The following is an 18,214-nucleotide window of genomic DNA, read 5'->3' on the forward strand; positions in this document are numbered from 1 at the left end:
TCGGGCGGACACGGAAACAACCCAAGCCCAGTTTGGAAAGTCTCCCCAACAAACTCATGATTAGATGTTTTTGAGTTTTAAACACGGATTGGAATGTGATCAGATCAGCTCAGATGTATATGTCCAGAAAAAGTTAATCATGCGTCCATGTTGACGTGCTGACAGCAGATGAGACTGTCTGGAGGAGTCTTTCTGGCCTTAAAAACAAGGCTTCAGACATCCCAAAACAAACTGGCTAGGCTACTTCTTGGCATCTACAACTCATCTAACCCCTGCTCATTTTGCGGGTCAGATGGCTTAGGGCTGAGTACAGCAACTTTGGGCCTGGTCTGCAAGATACACCACAACGATAAGACACCCATGTACCTGTCAACGTACTTAGAAAAACGTCAATGAAGTCCACAAACACAACACCAAAGGAAGCTCCACTGACCATATCCAACCCAGATTTGGGAAAAACAAGGGTTTGCATTCGTTCTCCTGCTATGCCACAAAAATGTGGAATGCCCTAAGCCATGAAAGAGTGTAAAACCCTACTCTCCTTCAGAACTGCCCTAAAAGTCTACTAAGTGCAAGTGGTTGCAATTCGAAACTGGCCTCTGTAAAAGTCCAAGCCTATTTTTAAACTATTTTATGATGTTTTGCATAGTAGTGTGCATTGATTGATTGAATACTTTATTTAGAAGATTGCAGAGAAAAAGTACATGGAAGTACAGTTTACAATACAAGGTCAGCCAAAATGGATCACTCATAAAAGCTGCGATGGCTTGTTTAAAATGAGATCCCCACATTCTCAATTCATGGAGACATTAAAACACAGCCAGATATACTACTATGCAGAACATCATATGAACATTTTAAAAGTAAGAAAAATAAGAAAAATAACAAAAAATATGTACAGTAAACAGTTTGAGGAGGGGCTAGGTTATTACTTTGACATGGGCCAGTTTCGAATTGCAGCCTCCTGAAAGGTATTTGTTTAGGGCAGTTTTGAAAGTGTAGGGTTTTACGCTCCTTTACTACTTTTGGTAGGGCATTCCACACATTTTTGTTGCATAGCAGGAGAACGAGTTCAACCCCTTCATTTACGTTTTTGAAATACATGTACAAATATACAGTATATGGGTATCAGAATGTTGTGGTGTATCTTGTAGACCAGGCCCATTGCAAGTTGCTGTACTCTGTCCTCAACCCTGAGCCATCCGACCTTAGCAAAATGAGCAGGGGTTAGATGAGATGTATGTTTAAGGCCAAGAAGTAACCTTACTAGTTTTTTTTAGGATGTCTGGAGCCTTATTTTTAAGGCCTTAGTGGTGTTGTGGTACCATGAGGAGCATGCATAGTCGAAATGACCTTGGATGAGGGCCCCTGTAAGAATCCTCAAGGTATTCTTACTGACTACAGAGGAAATCCTATACAAATCTGTCATCTGTCTGTCATTAAATGCATCTATGAATTGAGTACAAAGTACCCCAATGGAAACAAGCCATAGGCTTTCTTGGGTTTTAAATCCCCTTAGCTGACCTTATATTGAACTGTACTTAGTTTCCTGTGCTTTTTTCTGCAAACTGCTAATAAAGTATTCAATCAATCAAAACCTGTTCTGGTAGGACACCTACTGGTTGACATGGGGTATTGCATGACGGTCAAATTGCAACATATCCTCTGCTCACATGTCCCTTAATTATAGCTCAATGGTGGGACATACAATAAATGGATTCTATTTATCATTATGTTATCATTGTTTTATTATTAACATTAGTCATACTTTAATCCTCTCCTCCTTTCCTCCCCACTCCTCTCCTGCAGAGGAGGTGTTGTGTGAGACAAGTTATGGAACATGGCAGCAGCCAATGTAGCATGTGGAGAAGATAACAAAGAGACACTCACACGCACGCACACCTGTTACAATCTGCTGACAGAGCTTTTTGTGTGTGTGTGTGTGTGTGTGTGTGTGGGGTGGGGCGTTATCAGCTACATCTGTTGTCTATCAGGACCTGAAACCGGTGGTGGACCTGAAACCGGTGGTGGGCCTGTTCCCACAGAGCTGTGTGAGTGTGCGATGCCGGGGTTACGAGTGTGACATCTATGACCAGGTCCAACTGGCCTCGGGCAGCAAGGTTGCTAAGGCAACGTGTTACAATTAAACTGAAGGTACTACATCTATTTTATTCCATTGTACTCACAATGATCAAATAGTCCCATTTTCTCCAAGATTTCTATTGTTTCTTGCTTGGTGAGAAACAGTAATCTGTCTGTCTGCCTGTCTGTCTGTCTATCCATCTATCAACAATACAGTAATTAAGCCTCATTTCGTCGGGTACAGAGTCAGGACTGTCTGGACGAAGTTCACATCCAATGACCGACACACACACACACAGTCTTGTTTTACCGTTTACCTGTGATCATAGTTTACAGAGGCTCTACACTGTCTCTGCATTTCGTCGCTGTCGGGCGGAAACCACCTCCTCTTGACTGGTACTTGATTTTCAAAGCCATTTTCACGTTTTCAGACCAGCAGCAGGAATCCAGAACGCAGATCACACAAGAGGAAGTGACTTTTGTCGGTGAAAACAAAACATAAGAGTTACAGGAAGTGGTATTTATTGGGTGTTTTAAAAAAAGAGGATTTCCAGTATATCTCATATGCTATTGCTTTACAGCTATGTGTTGACGTCTTCCCTGGTGATCATGGGGAGAGAATCAGCCACAGAAAAAGCTGTTCCAGACAAATATATATGTTGGCATCATTACATTTCATGTTGATATTGACTTCAGAATGTACAAAAGTACAAAACAAATCACACAGTTAAAACAGTTACAGTAATCTACAAAGAAACACCCACCCATAAAGTAACCTATAAAGCAGTGGTTCTCAACCTTTTCAGTCCACGACCCCCCAAAAGAATCATATTTGAACTGGGGACCCCCATAAGAATCATATTTGAACTAGGGACCCCCAAAATAATCATATTTGAACTAGGGACCCCCAAAAGAATCATATTTGAACTAGGGACCCCCAAAAGAATCATATTTGAACTAGGGACCCCCAAAATAATCATATTTGAACTGGGGACCCCCAAGCACTTGGAATGTAGGAGTTGAGGCAGTACATTTTGTGTGACTTGGTTCCACAGATAAATATGATGAAATATTGTTGAGAACCACTGCTATAAAGAAACAGTATTTTATAAAGTAACAGTCGTTGATAAAGAAACAGACATCCATAAAGTAACCTATAAAGAAACGTCAAAAATAAACCGTTATCTATACAGAGTATAGTATCTATAAAGAGTAATCTATGTAACAGTTGTCTATAAAGGAATCTGTTGAGACTCAGTGACTGACTGCAGTGTGTCTGCAAATTAAAGTCAATTCAACTTGTACTTGAGCAGTGTAATCTTTGCATATGCGTGTGTCTGTGTAAACTTGTGTGTGTGAGAGAGAGATAGAGAGAGTTAGGTTGTAGATTGTATCTGGTCCAGTGGTAGCTGTAGCCGGATTGGCTTTTGGAGTCTTTTCAGGTCATTCTCCACCTACACACACAGACACACACACACACACACACACACACACACACACAGACAGACAGACAGACAGACAGACACGGATTAAAGCAAAATAAAATGTCTTGACTGAAAATGTTTGTATTTGTAGTCCTACTGTGCGATTTCTGAAACAGTATGAACCCCCCCCCCCCACACACACACACACACACACACACACACTAGCACTGATTCCTAAACAATCAACACAATATGCAACATTATGTTTTAGAAATATTGTTCCTGCTGTTCTACACACTGCCAATAAGGTGAAGAAGTCACAGACTTTAACCTTGTTTTTATACAAACGTATGAAACATCTGAGACTATTAGGATTTTATGGAAAATGTGTCTGAACATATTGTGAGTTACCACTACAAATGCTTAGAATAATAACCGAAAACAGCCTATTTACAAGCGATGCATTGAGAGCTTGTAGATTGGCTGTTTTCGCTGCACAACATGCTTCCATAGAAAACATGCTGGCTTCTATGGAATCCAAATGAATGAAATCAGTTGTGGCGACTGAGAACTTAAATCCATGCACATTGGAAACAAGTGTTTCATTACGTGTTTATCCTGGGTTTAAATTATATTGTGAAACGCTCAGGTCCTGGACCTGGTGAGACGGAGAAGGAGCCCGGCCAGGAGGCCATCCACAGAGCCTAGCCCCTCCACGTGCCAGAGCCTCTCTTCTCCACCAGTCCCGGCAGAGTAGTTCCGGACAAGCGGATTGAGTGGCACTGTCTTGCCCTAAGAGGACTGACCGGGGGTAGCTACCTGGGACGTAAGTCGGGGCTTGATCAACCCCGGCTGGGTCACCTGGGCGAGGGTGTATGTTGCGAGACCCGAAACACTCTATGACCCCAGGCCACAACACTGATGATATGTCCCAGGTGCATCCATGTGATGTTTTTTCGTTATGATCACTTTTATTAATTTTTTACCAAAATCTAATCAAACCAAACACACACAGAGAGAGAGCGTGTTTGTTTATTTTAGTTGTTACGAGACACACGTTCTTTTAGCAGGAATCATACTTCTAGAGACATCAGAAGTATGGTATCAAAGTGGGAAAAAGTGTGTGTGATTACCGCAGCCAGTTGGTCTTTCAGTTGGTTGTACTTTTCCAAGTTGAATCGGTCTACTTTGGCCTTCTGATAGAAGATATGCAGGGACTGCCTGTCTTTGATGTCAGGCAGTACAAAGTCCTACACACACACACACACACAGAGATTTAAATTTTTTGAGCCATGTAGATATATTTACATATTAGCCACACACACACACACACACACACACACACACACACACACACACACACACACACACACACACACACACACACACACACACACACACACACACACACACACACACACACACACACACACACACACACACACACACACACACACACACAGAGAGAGAGTGTGTACCTGTTTAGTCAGGATGTAGTAAGCAAAGAACATCATGCTGGAGGAGTAGGTGAGGAAGTATGTGACTGGCTCCATCACGTCCCACGCAAACACATACCTAAACACACACACAAATACATTTATCACATAAGCCCTATTTAACACATTGCGAGCCAATCATGGTTCTATGCGAACCTAAATAATTGCGCAGCGTGCCAGTCGCGTAGTTCTATGCGAAGTGGTATTTTTTATTTTTTATTTTCGCAGGTTCACATTTCATTTTAGGCCTCCCTCGCAGTGACACATTTCATTGTAGCACACCCGGATATGGAAATATCCGTATCCGGAGATTTTTGTTCCCACCCGCCGTTTTAATAATAAAAAAAAAGTATTAATAATAAGAAAATCTTGACTCGCGACCCATATAAATGGGTCGGTAGCCTCGGAAACGCATGCATTTTTTTTTGTTACAAAAGAAAAAAAGCCTGGGGGAGCCATGCAGGAACGATGGTCTTAGGACCTTGTTATCTCCTAACCAATCAGAGTGCAGAGGGGTGTCGCTCTAAATTTGGTGACGTCAGCGTGCTCCGTGCACAGGCCGGGGGGGGAGGGGAGGGGAGGCGGGGACATAGATTGGTGAAGCAATAGGAAGCCCCGCACGAATCCGTGCGGCTGAGTTTGGATCCGCCCTTAAAGACCATCGATTGGGCTCGTTCTCTCAGTCTAATGGGTCGGTGACCCAAAAAGGGTTCCTGTGTTTGGGAAACAGTGGATTATACAATACACTACAGCACACACAGTACCATCATCAGTGTTCATTCACAAAGGCGCTGATAGCACCATTAATTGTACATCAAATTACACAAATGGTGTCCCTATTTTGGCCATGTCATTATCGTAAAAAATCTCCTAAATTAGCCAATATAGCAGGTATCTTCGCTGTCGGGCAGAAACCTGTTATCTCCATATGTTAACACTTTTTGTGTTTTTTGGTAAATTAACGCCCTACTCGATCACACTTCAGCATCACACAAAAGTATAAAAAATACTAGATATATAAGCTTGAGCTTGTCGGTCTGCTATTTTTGAATGCAGGACAGTGGATGATATACAGTATATGTATTTGGCCGTGGACCCCCCCCCCCCAACTGAAAAGGTTGGAGCCCCAGAAAAGAAGATTTATAATAAAGAAAATAGCAGATGTACAAGCTCGCAGCGTGTGTGTGTGTGTGTGTGTGTGTGTGTGTGTGTGTGTGTGTGTGTGTGTAGTACCAGGTGAGGTAAGCCAGAAATCCTCCTTGTAGAGACAGGTAAGCTAGGCCCGCCCACCCCAGCATGGACGCCTTAGAGCCCGCCTCTGACATCAGCCGGGCACGGTCCTGACACACACACACACACACACACACACACACACACACACACACACACACACACACACACACACACACACACACACACACACACACACACACACACACACACACACACACACACACACACACACACACACACACACACACACACACACACACACACACACACACACACACACACACACACACACACACACAGTTGGGCTGTCACAATCATAATGACATTTTGCTTGACGATTAAGTGTCACACAAATAATTGCGATTAATGATTTTAATTGTGTTTTTGGCATTGCACATTGGAACATATAGATACTTTTTAAACAAAGCTTTGTAAACAAAGATTTCATAGAGTCAGATATCGTTGCTGTCAGGCAGTAACCTCCTATCTCCATATTATTTTGTAAATTAACGCCCTACTTGCGTCGTGAGCTTATAGATCTGCTATTTTCAAAAAAAAAAACAACAGATTAATTTGTACATGCTGACGATTATGCAAAACTAATTGCGATTATCTTAAATATTTATGCGATTAGGCGTTTATGTAATAATTGTCACAGGCCTACGTGCATGCATGTGTGTACGCATGAAGTGTGTTTTGATACCTTCTCCATGGGAGCCAGTTTCTGCGTGAGGTCATCCAGCTGTTGCAGCAGCTGTGTGTGTGTGGTGAGCTGGTGTTGAGGCATGTGGAGAGCGGCGTGCAACATCTGGACCACTGCCTTCATGTCGTCCAGATTGGTCACATGTTCATGAGACTCTGATGGAACATGGAGACAAACCACACACGAATGATGCATCTCTCAACCCAGGGGTTCTCAAACTTTTTTATACCACAACCCCATATTATGAGGTCCACATTGCCAATGACGAGTATGACGAGTTGTGTGTTTTCAGTGGTTTTCCACTAGATGGCGCTCTTCCCCAACCTATGAGCCACCATTTCAGGCTCAGTCACACAGAGATCTAGGAGATCACGTGATCGCAAGATTTACTCCTCCATTCACTTCCTGGTTAACGTATTTGGGAAAACGACTGTATCTCGCCTCCTGTGCTTTACTATGCATTTTTGGCGAGACAAGCTATTTTCAACGGCCTATAACAAGCGAACGGGGGGTCGCGATGTCTATTCTGTGACTAGTTGAAAAGATAAGTAAACACGGTCCAATTGTGTTCGTCAAAGCCAAATGCAACGCGGTGGATTCGAACTCCCAGACTCCGCGGCGGTGGGCAGGTACTTAACCGGCTATGCCAACCGCTATGCCACCCGAGTGCCTATAGGTCGGTGAAGGTTGACGAAGGTCAGTGGCAAGTGAATGTACCTCGTCCAGGAACGTGCACGTTGTAGCTGGTGTTGTTGATGACCAACTGGAAATTTGAATCCAACACTGTGTCCATTAAAGTAGTGGAAGATACTCGATTACCATCTGAGAGAGAGAGAGAGAGAGAGAGAGAGAGAGAGAGAGAGAGAGAGAGAGAGAGAGAGAGAGAGAGAGAGAGAGAGAGAGAGAGAGAGAGATAGAGAGAGAGAGAGAGGTGAATCAGAATCATCTTTATTGGTATCTACTGGTTATGATATAGACATTAAGGTGCACAAATGATATCAGTGCTGTTCATTAACCTGGTGGTCTTGCCCTTGATACTGCGGTAGGCCTCCTTGCCTGGCCGCTGTGTGTGGAGGAGCCAATGTATGACAGGGGTTGACATTAAGGTCTCAGAGGCACTTGCCCGTCGGGCAAGTACAGGTTATGTTCTACATGCCCAAAGGTCATGCCCACTTGCCCGAAAAATATATTTTCCATAATAAAATGATAGGTAAAGTTTTCATGTGAAATCCAATCTTTAACTGCCGAGTGGCAACCCTAACCCTAACCCTAACCCAAAAAGGTAGCATTGTTCTTCTTAAATAGCCAATAATATTTAATAAAGATGGAATTCACTTGCCCGTCGGGCAACCTGAAAGCAAACTCCACTTGCCCGAATGTTTTATTTACTTGCCACAGGCAGTCGGGCAACCGTTAGTGTCAACCCCTGTATGAATTGTATGGTTTTTGAGTGAGTGCGTGATTGTGTGCGAAGCGTACCTGCGTTGAGCAGCGCAACGGTATCGGCTCCAGGATCTTCAGTCTGTATGTCTCGTATGAAACATCCTGCCGTCATCAGCATGGGTCTGATGGAGAACTGACACACCTCTCCTCTGGACGGCAGAGGGACAGACAGGACGGGACGTCCATAGCGGTAGCACACGGACAGATCTGGCAGACAGACAGACAGAGAGATTAAGTCACTGTTTCCCAAACAGTGGGTTGGGACCCATGTGTGGGTCGCGGAACCATTTTTGTGGGTCGCGAGTAAATATCCCTATTTATTTTTTTTACATTTAATAAATAGTTTTCTTTTTGTTCAGAAGATTAAAAAAACTAAATCAAAAATTTCCATCAAATAGAAAACATTTTCAAAAGACTTTCATCAGTTAATAAATGGAAACATTCCATAAATAAATAAAACACTTTTTAAAACTAGTGAAAATAGCAGATCTACATGCTCACATCGCGTCGCGACGAGCTGTGAGCTTTTAGATCGTCTATTTTCACTAGTTTAACGAGTCTAAAATCAGTCTAACCACTTTAACCCCTATATACGATACATTGGCTATTTGAAAATAGCCCATCTACAAGCTCACAATGCGACGCGTTGTGAGCTTGTAGATCTTGCTTTCAAAACATCTTGAAAATAATCGAAAGATTTTTGCAACATTTCAACAACCCAAATCTTGTATGGGGGTCCCTGGCACAAAATGTTTTCAGATGGTGGTCCACGGCCAAATACAAGTTCATAGAAGGACACAAGTAGTCAAAGGAAAGATGGTTAGATTATGTGAATCTGCATGATTGCCTAATTTATTTGTCAAAAGGTGTTGACAAAGCAGCTACTTGTGACTTTTCTTCAGATGAAACGTGTCAGTTTTGTCAGCAACATGGTTGTGGTTGTAACGCTGAATTAACTGGGGAAGCCCAGATTTACGTGGTATTCTGACCTCTGTCCAATTCAAAAGATGAAGGTTCGGAAACTTGGCTCACTAGCCCTACACGTGCTTGTGCATATGCACAGATACTGTACCTAGTTTAGTTTGAATGAAACAGTGCCACTCTAGTCTAAACTGACTGCCGGCTGAGAAAAGATTGAAGAATGAAGTCCATGTTGACATTTCATAAAGTGCTAAGCAGTAAACCTGTTACGACAAAAATGCAACCTAGCTGGTAACAATGGCTTACAGTATGTGTCCCACTGATGTACAGTAGTTTTACAGTCATCAGTTGGTTGTAAATAGCTGTTATATAATTACAATATATTAAAAAAAGTCTATTCAAATTAAATTCATTTGATTAGTGTGTGCAAGTTAAACCACTTTAAACCTGCCATTCCTATTTAAGGCATGCCATTACTGTCAGACAAAAAAATATTACAATGTTTTGAAAATAGCTGACCTAGACTATTTGTAGATTGGCTTTTTTTCTGTATTTTGGAACATTGTTGATCTTGTAGACTCTACAAGATTTACAAATGTTCCAAAAAAACAGAATATAGCCAATCTACAAATGAAAACCAAAAAGTGAAAAGAATCGCTTGGAGGTCTGCAACCAGAGGCTATGTTTATTTGAGGGTCCTTTATTAAATTAACACTACTTGTTTGTAAACTCCTGGTGGTCTGACCTCCACTCAACTCCAAGGCACTTTATTGGCATGCGAAAACATTACGTTTACATTGCCAAAATAAGTGTCAAATCAAAAACTAAGAAATGTATGTACAATTAATGAGAGTACAGAAATATGTTAACAGTGCTGTCACATTGCAACTTGGAAAACCTAGCTGACCAAACCACAAATGTTTTCATTTGCTATTAGAAATAGTTTAGCTTGGTATAAAGCTTTTTGAAACAAATAGCATTCTGTTTAGGATTTTACAATTACTTGGTGTAACACTTTTGGGGACAAATGGCAGCAAAACAACAAGGTGAAGCAGCATTTCACTACCATGTACCACAAACCTAGAATAATATTCCAGGTTACATTAGACAAGCCCCAACCCTAGCCGTTAAAGTCTAAGTTAAAAACATATGTATTTAACATTGCTTACTCTGCCCAATGATGGCTAGGAACAGCCAGTTCTTGCCTGGGCTTTAAATGAGCTGTGCTGTTCTTATTTATTGTATTAAAGGTTATTTGTTATATATGCTCCTTTATCTTTAGTATTGTATTAGTATTTGTAGAATTTTAATTGTATCTATTTTATCCTCTATCTCTTTTTAAAGTGCACTGTTGCACTCTGGTTGTATTTGTTTTTATTCTGCAAAGCACTTTGAGTTGCCTTGGTGTATGAAAGGTGCTGTATAAATATATATTTAATGAGACATGTTGTGGAAGCAGCAATAATTCTACTTGTAGTTCTATGGTGATTTGTTTAGTCTCATTGAATAACTATATGACACTTCTCTATCGTGTGTTCTATAACAACTGATTGTTGTAGTGTTCCTGTATTTATTTACTCTTTTATTCTGTCATCAGCATCATGCCGGTATTGCTAATAAACTGCTAATAAACTGAACTGAATGGGAAACAAACTGTTCATCAATGTTGACAACAGAGTGGACAGGCAAACAAAGTATCATAAGAAAACACACAATAAAAGAACACAACCATGTCAACCCTGCAAACACATGATGAAGAGGACAAGTCTGTGTGTATCTTGGTAGATTACAGATTTAATTTAGATAACATTTAGCTGTGGGTGATTTCCTACAATGGTCTGTGGCACCATATGTACCAAACCAGAGGTACAAAGGTGACCACGTTTCCCTCCCTTGTGTGTTCATTACAGGCAGGTTCAGTTTAGTAATGTAGTGTTGTTAATGCCTTCTATTGAATAATTATTATTAGGAGAATTGAAGTGTGATATGGAAGGAGACAGAGTGGATTTGGACTTTCAGCTCTGGTTCAATGTTTTTATTCTGCAAAGCACTTTGAGTTGCCTTGGTGTATGAAAGGTGCTGTATAAATAAAGTTCCCTTGTCAATGTTTCAAAAGTATTTAAAATTGTAAATGAATAGCAGCAGTTTGCTGATCTATCTGTCTGGTGAGAACCAAAGCTCTTTGCCTGACTAACATGTAATAACATGCAATAAACATGCAAATGAGTATGTCTAGGTGATAACGACCGTGGCCTTCTATGAACAGCAGTGTTTGTTTAAATGTATTGTTGTCTCTCCAGTCGTAGATACTGGAGCAGCCTTTTGTGTTGACTGTCTTGAACGGGGTGTGAAATGGGACCCATAAGGAGGGTGAAACCCAGGGTCCCAAGAAGATGGAGGGTACTAATGTAAATGCTGCACGCTTCTATTCAGGGGGTACTATGAGTAATTTTTTGAATACAGTGTATTCATTATAATTCTTCTTTCACAATACAGTACATCAGTAATATTTTAAAGTTAAGAGCGAGTGGTATTCACAGTACAGGATCAACAACTTTCAGTTAACAAGACTCCAGATGAGGATTTATGGATATAGCCACATGTCATAACCCAGTTCTGTTTCACAACTTATAATATAATATAACTACTGAGACAACTGTGTAACATTAGGGAAGATGCATTGTCAACATTCTCATCACTCTGCTCTATCCTGGTCCTGACCAAGGACATTTAAAATAATGCAAGCAAGAATGCACCATACATTATCTGTTTTTTATTGTGATGTCATGAGAATTGCTTATGTCACCAGTAAATATAACAGGACATACTGTAGCATTAAGGATCAATAAGGCTTTCATAAATAGTGTAACATGTCAAACCGGGTTAGGCTCTAGTGTAATTATTTAATGATGAGGAGTTAATTGTACGCACATTGACATTGGTGCTGGGTTAAAAACCATAGCTCGGTGTGAGGGTTCCACCCTTTAAAATAATTATTTAATGAGACATCATGTTGTGGAAGCAGCAATAATTCTACTTGTAGTTCTATGGTGATTTGTTTAGTCTCATTGAATAACTACATGACACTTCTCTATCGGTGTGTTCTATAACAACTGATTGTTGTAGTGTTCCTGTATTTATTTACTCTTTTATTCTGTCATCAGCATCATGCCGGTATTGCTAATAAACTGCTAATAAACTGAACTGAATGGGAAACAAACTGTTCATCAATGTTGACAACAGAGTGGACAGGCAAACAAAGTATCATAAGAAAACACACAATGTAAGAACACAACCATGTCAACCCTGCAAACACATGATAAGAGGACAAGTCTGTGTGTATCTTGGTAGATTACAGATTTAATTTAGATAACGTTTAGCTGTGGGTGATTTCCTACAATGGTCTGTAGCACCATATGTACCAAACCAGAGGTACAAAGGTGACCACGTTTCCCTCCCTTGTGTGTTCATTACAGGCAGGTTCAGTTTAGTAATGTAGTGTTGTTAATGCCTTCTATTGAATAATTATTATTAGGAGAATTGAAGTGTGATATGGAAGGAGACAGAGTGGATTTGGACTCTCAGCTCTGGTTCAATCTCAGAGCATTAGTGCTGGTATCCCACCCACTGGCAGGCTTTAGCCACCTGAAAATCCAGGAATGGGTGCGGTTCAAACCGCTCTGTGCCAAACCGGGCCAAACCGTACTGTATGCAAATAGCAATGCAATATTAAGGGTCATTTATTTCTGTGATAAGAACCTTTCTTATAGACACAAGAAAAAGGTGTGTGTGTGTGTGTGTGTGTGTGTGTGCGTGTGTTACCTGTGTTTGGAGACTCTGTGCTGTATCTGGACAGAAGACACACGCTGACTGGACAAGACTAGAGTGACAGACAACACACATAGAAATGTTACTATATATATATATATATATATATATATATATATATATATATATATATATATATATATATATATATATATATTATGAGACAAGATGAGAAGATAAAACCTGTACCTTTCGTATACATTTTACTGTGATAGACTGCACATTATATGTATTTATGTTCAGCCAGTCCAAGTGCAGGCACCCAGGTCAGTCCCTTTAGGCTAAGGTCTTTCATTTATAATTTTATAAGCCAGGGGTCTTCAACGTTTTCGGGCCAAGGACCCCACTACATATTGTATACAATTGTGTCGCAGATTCAACTTTTTCATAGATTTCATAGATTCATAGACTTGTGTGACAGCACTATCAGCAGTGTTGTGTAAAATTAATGTTTCCTTTGTTTGTTTACAAATTATCTTTTTAATATATTCATGTTGGATTCATGTTAATGTGTATAACATAGATAAGATGAGACAGACAGACAGACAGACAGACAGATATTTATCCATCCATCCGTCTATCTATCCACTAAATCCCTCCCCAGAGGGAAATTCAGGTGTCAATAGCAACAGCAATCAGAATGAAACACAGGAGAGGTACCAACCCAAGATAAATAAGAACAGTAGTGGTATGTATGTACAAGAAGTAGATCAAGTGTGTGTGTGTGTGTGTGTGTGTGTGTGTGTGTGTGTGTGTGTGTGTGTGTGTGTGTGTGTGTGTGTGTGTGTGTGTGTGTGTGTGTGTGTGTGTGTGTGTGTGTGTGTGTGTGTGTGACCACTCATTTAATGGGTGTGGCTGCAGAACTGGATGAATGTCTGAACAAACAAACAAAGACAGAGAGGGAGAGAGAGAGACTGGTAGAGAGCAGGGGGCAAAGAGAGATTTGGGTGGAGATAGAGACACATATGCTCTGCAGCTGCATGCCACAACAGCTCCAGAGCATACCACTGAGCACACAGTCAGTCAGTCGCGCGCACACACACACACACACACACACACACACACACGCACGATGTTTATTTGTACACAGGCAAATACATGCGACCTTAATAACTACATTCATGATCTGTTGAAGTTTGTTAGCCTCGGATCAAGACTATCATAGTCATAGATGTATTTTTATGATTGATTGATTGATTGATTGATGTAGTTTATTTAGAAAGACATGAGAATAGTACATGACAGTACATAACAGTACATGGAAGTACAAATTCACAATACAAGGTCTACTAAACTGGAAACCCTCATTAAGCATTACGCTTGTTTAAGATGAGGACCCCATGCACACAAATCATGATGAAATATAAGAGGCAGGCAGATATACACACTACTATACAGAATGTCATACAATCAGCTTTCAGGTTACTGGTATGACGAGAGAAAAAAAATATATATATATATACAAAAGAGGAAAATGAAAGAGGGGGGGGGGGGGGGGGTAGGGAGGGGTAGGTTAAGACTTAGACAGGGGCCATTTTCGAATTGCAGCCTCCTGAAGGTGTATCTTTAGGGCAGTTTTGAAAATGAGTAGGGTTTTACACTCCTTTACTCCTTTTGGTAGGGCATTCCACATTTTTGATGAATAGCATGAGAATGAGTTCATACCCTTAGTTGAGCCAAATCTGGGTTGAACATGATCAGTGGAGCTGCCTCTGGTGTTATGATCATGGACTTCATTAACATTTTTGAAGTATTTTGACAAATACAGGGGGATCCCAATGTTGTGGTGTATCTTGAAGACCAGGCCCATAGCAAGTTGCTGTACTCTGTCCTCAACCCTAAGCCATCCAATCCTAGCAAAATGAGCAGGGGTTAGATGGGTTCTGTGATTGAGGCCAAGAAGTAGCCTTACAAGTTTGTTTTGGGATGTTTGGAGCCTTGTTTTTAAGGCCTTGGAGGTGTTGTGATACCATGAAGTGCATGCATAATCATAATGACCTTGAATGAGGGCCCCTGCAAGAATCTTCAGAGTATTCTTACTGACTAGGCGATCAATCCTCCACAAATAGCGTGTTGTTCGGTTGACATTTTTTATCACTTTTTCGGCGTTTTTGTTACCGGAGAGGTTTGCCTCCAAGATGGAGCCCAGGTAGGTAATTTCATCCTTTCTTTTGATGACATTATCACCCACTTTGATCGTGAAACTCTCTGCCTTGCTAAGGTTAGGACTGGACCCAAAGAGGATGGATTCAGTTTTACCCAGGTGTAATGAAAGTTTGTTGTCAGAGAGCCAGATGCAGATCTTGTTGAGTTCGGAGCTGAGAGTTTTCTCAACCTGCAGCCTGTCCCTGTCCGAGACTAGCAGGGCCGAGTCATCTGCGAACAGGAACAGCTTGCAGTCGCAGGCCGATGACATGTCATTCACATATATCAGGAACAGTAAAGGTCCTAGTATACTTCCTTGTGGGACACCACAAGTCACAGGGAGGGGGGGGGACTGGGTGCCGTTTACTTCCACCACTTGCTCCCTCCCTTCCAGGTAGGATCTCATCCAGTTCACTGACGTATCATCAAAACCTATTGCTTTGAGCTTATTGATCATAATTGGGTGATTGACGGTGTCAAAGGCCTTTTGGAGGTCCAGCATGACCATGCCGCAATATTTGCCCTTGTCGACATCTTGTTTGATAGAGTCGTTCAAATAGAGAAGGCATGTGTCAGTGGAGTGGTTTGTTCTGAAACCAGATTGGAATTTGTAAATTAGATTTTTTTCGGCAAGATACTTATCGACCTGTTCATAGACTATTTTTTCCATGACTTTCGAGATGGAGCTAAGAATAGAAATAGGGCGGTAGTTGCCAGGGTCTAATTTGTTTCCTTTTTTGTACAGAGGGGTCACCCTTGCTTTTTTGAAATCGTTAGGGACCCGTCCCTGTATGATGGAGAGGTTTATTATGTGGGTAATGATTGGAGCAATGGAGGCGGCCGAGTCTTTTAGAAATTTGGCGGGGATATTGTCGAGGCCTGTGGCTTTGTGTTGATGAAGAGCACTCAATTTTTTAAACACCTCTTCTGTTTTCACAGGGGAGAGTTTAAAATCATCTTTCCGTACACCCTGTTTTTTGTAAAATGAGTCAACATGTTCTTCACCATAGCACCCAGAGTGAGGGGGAAGTTTTTCAACCAAATCTGAGGTTATGGTCGTGAAGAATATGTTGAGGATTTTACTCACTTCATGTTTGGATGTGATGAGAGTGTCATTCACCTTGAGGCTTATGTTTGTAAACCTGGTTTTCAATTTCTTGCTGCAGCCTAGTAGGTTGTTGAATAGCTTCCAAAGCTCTCGTGGTTTGCTTTTATTTTCCTCAATTTTGTCATCGAGGAAGCTTTTTTCTGCTAGTTCGAGCATGCGATTAACCTTGTTTCTTAGCTTGTTTCTTTCTTTTACAAGTTTCTTTTATCGAGTCTGACTTCTGTCTATTGGGCTTTGACCCCCTAATAATCACTGGACATCCGCGCGGAAAGCCCTTACTTCTCCATACATGTACAAATGATATAAAGTGCTGACCCTGTAGCCACGTATGTTTACTAGACATTAGGAACCAGTGTGTGCACTGTATTAGCCCGTACTTTGCAATAGATATGTGTTTTAATCCCGTCTGGGTCGGATTCTATCCCCTGTGGTTCCCTGTATTCCTCAAGGGCGGTAGTGACGGGGCGCATCCGGTGAAACTCGGAATTGCACTCAATGTAAACAGGAAGTAAAAGAGGGGGGCAAATGGCGTTCGGCCACAGACAGGATTAAAACACATATCTATTGAAAAATACGGACTAATACAGTGCACAAAGACTCCGAATGCTGAGTTAACATTCGGGGCTACAGGGTAAGCACCTTACATGTCGGAGAAATACGGACTTTACGGGCGGATGTCCAGTGACAATAGGGGAGTGCAGCCCAAGACGATCATAGATATGCAAATGTCAAAATCGATCAAATACATCTATGATAGTCTTGATCCAAGGCTAGAAGTTTATTGTCACTTTATCACTAACAGGATTTATTGGAACAGAAACGCAGAGATGAGATACATGCCAACCCCCATGGGCAGATCTCAGACTCCACTCACTCCAGTGCACGAATGTGTAACTAACAACTTCAATGTAAAGTTTACACTGTAAAGCAGTTTTAACAACTATCGCAATAGTTATAACGACTAAATGTAATCCACCAGTAACGACTAATGTTAGAACAACTCACCGACCAGTATATCGCTCCAGTCCCAACAGTCTGTCTGGGAACAATCGGGCGGACACGGAAACAGCCCAAGCCCAGTTTGGAAAGTCTCCCCAACAAACTCATGATTAGATGTTTTAGAGTTTTAAACACGGATTGGAATGTGATCAGATCATATCAGATGATTATGTCCAGAAAAAGTTGATCATGCGTCCATGTTGACGTGCTGTTAACAGGATGAGACGATCTGTCGGTCTGTCTGTCTGTCTGTCTGTCTGTCTGCTGGAGGGCTGCGTTCCAACATGAAACATTTAACTGTTTCCTAACCGGGTCAAGTTCAAGTGTGGAGAAGGAACGCAGCATGTCCAGATGTGGAAAACGTACTTTTTCTTAAGTAAAACTATCAATACTGCAATATAGAAAAACTCTGTTACAAGTAAAAGTCCGGAATTAAAAATGTACTTGAGTAAAAGTATAACAGTATTGGTATCAACATGTACCGAAAGTAAAGGTACTCATTGTGCAGAATGTCCCATTTCACAAGTTTTACTTTTTTGTTGTTGTTGAAATGTACTTCGTTACTTTACACCACTGCTGACAACATGTCTGTATGTCTCTGAATGCATCTGTCAAAAAAACTTAAAAACCTGAGTCTCTAATATAAGACAAAAAAGAATCACACATAAAAAAAAAACATCTAACAATAATAGCATAAAAGGGACATTAAACAGGAGACAATTTAAGACTACGACTTGGTAATCCACATGCTCCTACTGCTCTGACTACAAGTTCAAACTTCACAAAAATGTTATCCATCCATAACTCTTTGTGTCCCCCAGATATTGTCTGA

General features: G+C 41.1%; 1 protein-coding gene across 1 annotated transcript in view; it reads right to left on the bottom strand.

Annotated features, from left to right (window-relative positions):
• The window catches only part of LOC308101322 (calcium uniporter protein, mitochondrial-like), a gene marked incomplete at its 3' end in the record, with an annotated part of 54,944 nt that extends 37,283 nt beyond the window's left edge, over nt 1-17,661 (bottom strand). The window contains exons 1-4 of the mRNA XM_080450747.1: nt 17,389-17,661; nt 13,125-13,182; nt 8,418-8,588; nt 7,656-7,760 (exon numbers count right to left, since the gene is read on the bottom strand). Of these exons, the coding sequence (XP_080306873.1) occupies nt 7,656-7,760; nt 8,418-8,588; nt 13,125-13,182; nt 17,389-17,490 (436 nt within the window). The 5' untranslated portion in view covers nt 17,491-17,661. The remainder of the gene's footprint in view (nt 1-7,655; nt 7,761-8,417; nt 8,589-13,124; nt 13,183-17,388) is intronic.
• Between the last annotated feature and the right edge of the window lie 553 nt (nt 17,662-18,214).

Source organism: Gymnoscopelus braueri, assembly GCF_963280865.1.
Source record: "Gymnoscopelus braueri genome assembly, chromosome: 15".
Lineage (NCBI taxonomy): Eukaryota > Metazoa > Chordata > Actinopteri > Myctophiformes > Myctophidae > Gymnoscopelus > Gymnoscopelus braueri.